This window comes from Atta cephalotes (genome assembly GCF_000143395.1).
Source record: "Atta cephalotes unplaced genomic scaffold scaffold00082, whole genome shotgun sequence".
NCBI classification, from domain to species: domain Eukaryota; kingdom Metazoa; phylum Arthropoda; class Insecta; order Hymenoptera; family Formicidae; genus Atta; species Atta cephalotes.
The window spans coordinates 430,672-436,519 of NW_012130146.1; the positions used below are offsets into that span (position 1 = coordinate 430,672).

General features: G+C 31.9%; 1 protein-coding gene across 1 annotated transcript in view; it reads right to left on the reverse strand.

Annotated features, from left to right (window-relative positions):
* Window positions 1-5,848, reverse strand: part of LOC105624575 (glucose dehydrogenase [FAD, quinone]-like) — a 172,706-nt gene that overhangs the window by 39,334 nt on the left and 127,524 nt on the right. The window contains exon 8 of the mRNA XM_012205932.1: window positions 950-1,110. Within this exon, the coding sequence (XP_012061322.1) occupies window positions 950-1,110 (161 nt within the window). The remainder of the gene's footprint in view (window positions 1-949; window positions 1,111-5,848) is intronic.

Consider the following 5,848-nt stretch of genomic DNA (forward strand, 5'->3'; position numbering starts at 1 on the left):
AAGAAGTTGAAGTTTAGTGTAATGACAATGAGAAGGAAATCGAGATGAAAACAGATATTGCTTTGTATGCAAGATAGATGAGCTATTTAATCTTTATTATTATTTCTAGAAATTTCTATTTAGTGTATGAATAATTTTCAAAATGATATCAAAATGACTATTTTGTTCATTTAAATGTTTGAGATTGAGAAATTCTACTTTGTTGTGAAAATTAATGAAAACTATATGGAACATAGATGTTTAGTTTTAGTTTTTATTGATTTTGTTCACAAAGTTCAAAACATTATATGTGATTTTAATGTTTAAAATTTGTTCTTAATGTAAATTGAAGACAAAATATGTTTTTTTTACTTTTTCCATAAATTTATTTGAGTATGATCAAATCTCCCTAACCGGTAAGTCATGTCTCCCTTCCGGGAGAAATGAACCAAATTTATTTTTTTCTTTTAATTAATATAACATTTATGTTTATAAATTTATTAGAATTACAAAATCCACAAATTATATCTATATTATGAAGCTTTACTTTAATTTATGAATAAAAAATCTATACATCAATTACAATAAATTTTATATATCAAATAAAACGCGATTCAATTCTTCGAACTCCCCCTATTTTTATTATATATTATTTATTATATATTATATTCAGAAAGCGAACGTAGCAAAGCAAATAGCGTCTGTTAAGCTACAGATCTCGGATTCGATTTCTGATCAAAATATTTTCATTTTTAGCCGCTCGTTTCTCCCCTCAGAAGGAAACAACAACACAGAGTGTATCTTTGCCAAGAAAACTTCTTTAACAACATTTCATCGTTCAGAATCAACGTTAAACACACTGTAGGTATTATTCCCATATAACTGTACAACCAGAATGCGCACCACAGCAAATAAGAAAACTCACCACGCTCGGCCACAAGCAATAGTACTAAGAATATACTTTCTATACCTCATCAGAAATCCCCATTGTTTTCTTGAGTATAAAACCATTATCTTTCGATACTCCTAAAGGTAATACCATTAATTGTAAATCTGGTACTGTAGACTTATTTGCATGTAAAGAACTATGAAAAGTTCCTAATACTTCTATTCCAGATAATGTCCATGGTCCTAATTAAATATAAATTAATAATCACTATAATGATACTTATTAATATTATAATAATATGCAAGGTGTTTTATTTAAAATGTAATGGATCGAATAGCTCAAAAAATATGAAAGATAAGAAAAAATGTTTTAATGAAAGTTGTACGGTCTGAAAGGATGTAAATATAGATTAAATTAAAACAAAAGAAATAATAATAGGTTAAATTTAGAAGATCCCAAAGATTAAATCTAATGATGTGTAAATGCCAGTATAGATCAACACAGAATATTGGTGTGCGATCAATTCTTTATTAATCAAAAGTGGTAAACGTTTTGACTCGCTTCGGATCCTCTTCAATACATAAAATAGTGATAAAACAATAGTTAGCCTTAGGATCAGGTTAAAGTAATTTTCGAAAAAAATTCATGAGGTCATCTGGAGGTAACACTCTTTTAAATGAAATTGTGGTTTTTTTTAACATAATATGATTCCTCTGATTATTTTGCATGTAAAATTATTAAAATGAAACTATCACAAAATCAATTAGTTTAGGAAATATTTTATACTCAATATTGGCCATTTTGACAAAATAAAACATTAAATATCTTATAAGCTTAATTTCCTGATAATCATATCTTAATATTTTTATAAACAGAATAATAAGATGAATCAAATGGTGAAAAATTATATAAAATAAGGATAACCTCCGATAACTCCCTTCGATGACTTTGACCTTGACATATATTATTTAGGTCATGATTCTCTGACCTTTGACAAGTTTTAGTCGCTCGTTATTCAATAGGTTTTAATTACTTGTTATTTATTTAAAAATTATTAATAAAAAGATTTAAGAAATAACATCACATTTCCGCTATACGTATGCAATGTTAATTAATATCCTACATCACCCCCTGCTTAGGAACATACAGAATGTTTCATAAATGCATATCAATACTTTAGGAAACAAATCTATGCACTAAAATAAAAATATGAACGTATGTCCTATATAATTATATCCTTAGTTTTCAAGTTATGAATTATTAAAGAAAATATTCGAAGTATTATATTCGCCTCGTGCGTCAATCACAAACTTTTATATATATTACTAGACTGCTAACTCGTTTGAAAAAGTGACTTCTAATTTTGATATTGTATTATACGTATGCGTCGAGAACTCGTATGATCGCGTGACGTATATGCGCACACATCAGTATAAATACATTTGACAGATTAACCATATTAAAATACTATTTATATTTTATTAGTAATTAGAAGGGCTAGAAAAGTTAGACAAAACATTTGCATTAAATTATTTGTAAACAATAAATTAAATTTTGCGCAATAACTGCGTGGACTCTTAAACTCTTAATCTTTTTTAATTCTACAATTTTATTAGAAATTGAATGGGATCACATTTTTTATACACGTCTACAAGAAGCACTTCATTCTCGAGTCATAGTACGAATCTTATTATTAATGAATCGATGCGTTTAAAAAACGAAGCATGAAGTCAGCACGAAGTTAACGCGAATTGACGAACAAAAATAGTGCGAGAAAATCAATAGAAGTCAGAAAATAAGAAACGAATCAAACCGAGTCAGCGAAAGTTGAGCGTTTGTTTGACTCGAGAGTGAAATGCCTCTCGCACGTCTATTAATATTTTTTTATACATCTACTAATATTCAATTATCTATCTTTTTTCTTAAACTTCCGAAAAAAATAAATTTTTCAAACGCTGTTTTTCACACGACTGAATCGCCAAAACTTACGTTTGACATGTCTATGTACAACTGATGCAAAACGTTGCAGGACAAAACCATACTGCATTTCTTCGGGTTAATTCGTGACATTATAAATTTATTAATTTTCTCGAAATTAAAAGAGCTAATGGTAATTGTAATAGTGATTTTGTATTATGTTAGTTAATGTGAAATAATTATTAAAAATAAACGCGTAGAATTACCGTACAATTTCGAGATCCATTTCACATAAGCTTGTCCTAAAGAGTTAGCAGTATATAGAAGTCTGTGGTCATCAATACATATTACTATACAACTTAGCACCTTCGATCTAATGTTTACAAACAATATTCATCAATACAAATCAGACAGAATTTTAGATAGTCAGTATCTTATGCTCACGAGATATTTAAAAGTGGTAAAATAGTTTTAAAAGAGGCAAAATGGTGCTATCAAGCAAAACTTGTGATTTATAGTACTGACGATAGTGCTCTGCCTCATTTGCATTTCGAAGCGAGAACATTCCTAAATTCTTCGTAAACCAATAGAGGCGGATCCACTCTATAGCCGCCACGGTCTCCTGATCTCAATCCATTAGATTTTCATTGGGGACATTTAAAATCTATTGTGTATTCAACGCCAGTAAACAATGTGGATGATCTGCGAGAAAAGATATGAAATGGATTTGAATTATTCGATATCTAATATTTTTGAATGAGTGCGAAATTTAATACTAAGGTATACAATAGCATATGTTAATGCACGAGACGAATACTTCGAACATTTTTCTTAATCAACCTGTCATATTCTGACTCGATGAAATTATTTATAATCGGAGAAGCCACGGAGCAAGTGGCGCGAGGGTTAGAGCTTCGATTTCTAACATAAGACTACATATATATAGATTGCTCGAATATTTGCACGATGACAACTTTCGTGACCCTTTCGGGACTCTGTCAGAAACGCGTCATAATAATGCCACAGGCAACGACGTCGATCTCGCGACAGCGAGGATTATTATTACACAGAGTCACTTTGAAAGAGACCAGGAAAATAAAAATAAGAGAACAAGTTATTTTCATTTAATGATTTTTATTGGGTTGTCCGGAAAGTTCATGCTGACTAACCTATATAATTTAATAAATGTATACTAAAATTTAAATCTTCTGCGTTTCAATTTTCCTTCAACATTGGCTCGAATTTTCCGGACAACCCAATATTTTCAAACGACAAGACTCGTTAGTAACAATGTGGGACCTAGATCGCAGTTTTCTAGTGACCTTTATTCAGTCGCGAGGATAGTTTCGAGGTGTCCAACTGTGGTGAGTAACTCTGTCATCTCCTTAGGCACACAGAAGCAGAGTCACGGGTGAAGGTGAGAAGATTACATAACGATCGGAGGCTACTGCCTGATTAAGAATCCTAAAACTGCAGAATCGAAGTCCCCGTGGTGGTAGGCTTTAATCAGCCACCTAAGCTGCTGCCATCCCGCTTCGATCTTTCCATCTGCGTGCACAGAATCTCATGAGAATGATCTCCTCAGAGGAGAGAAACAACGCGAGAAAAGAAAATGAAAAATAATAAGCTACAGCCCTACTCGGAGGTATGGGAACGAAATAAAAGAAACAGAATAAAAGGAATGCGAAGCGCACGCTATAAAGCGCGTCGCGATTCCATGTGAGGAAACCAACACAGAACGCTTCGCTTCAAGCGCTGTATCACGAAGGGGAGTGCAAAACGCACGTGAACATTGAGTGCATTACGCAAGGTTGAACGAGGAGTTTGATTCGGAGCGGGTCTTATACAGAGCAAAATTTGGAGAAGGGAAGACGTGAAAGTATTAAACACCAAACAGCTTGGGTTTTACTGGAATGTTACGTACCTATTCGCGAGCTAATAGATGGTTACGCTGTAGAGTTTGCGATAACATTCAAGAGCGTTTTTGTAATTAATACGAGAAACGATTGCTACTAGAATATGATTTATTTATTTCATATAATTAATGAAGAACAATGTTGATGATATCGAAATTTTTTCAATGTCGTTGCATTTACATAAATCATTTACTTGGGTTATTTTATTACAATAAATTAATGAACTAATATTACATGACTTGAGTGTGAACGCGGACAAGAACGAGTAGCCTAAGGAACTAAGAATATATTCAATCGGAGAGTGATGCATTTTATAAGTATTGTAGTCGACGGACTTCTACAATTTCTCTAACAAGAAAATCCAATTATCCCCTTTCGAACTTCTAGTATGTTATTCTCCAGACAAAAAAAATAAGTGATACGTATTTTTTCATATGTGCTTATATGCACTTTTAAGGAATAAAACATTCCGTGGAAAAAAATTGACTTTTCTCTTTCGAAGCGAATATCGCCAAAACTGTAAGAGATAGAAAACATTTTTCTGAATGAAAATTGAATAATGTTAAGATTATTCTAAAAAGACTACTTTAGATTACTTTAAAATTATAATAAAAAATATTTTCTTTATAGGTAAATAAATAATTTTTATTATTTTTATACAAATAAATAATTTAAAATAATTTTTTTATTACAGTTCTAAAGTACTTTTGAAGCTATTTAATTTTCATTCAGAAAATTTTTTTCTGTCTTTTACAATTTCTGCAATATTTGCTTAAAAAGAGAAAATCAATCTTTTTCTAAGAGGTGTTTCTTCCCCTAATAGTAATAGAAATTCTGGACGGATACAGCCGCTTGGCTGCTATCAGGCGGCGCTGACGTCGCGGTCATGAAAGGAACTTACTGGAAGTGGGAAGATAAGGTGAGGGAGCGCATAGAAAAGAGAAGGAGACATGTAAAAATGCTGCGTAGAGAAAAGAAATAAAAATGCTAAATGCTTACTTGATATCATCATCTCCACCACCTAATCTTCCTCATCCTGATCCCATCATCTCCATCCACGCAGATGGATGCAGAAGCTCTTCAGTTCAAGTGGCAATCTCTGCCGCCTCTGTCTCCTCCTCAATCACCGCGCGCAGCAAAATATATT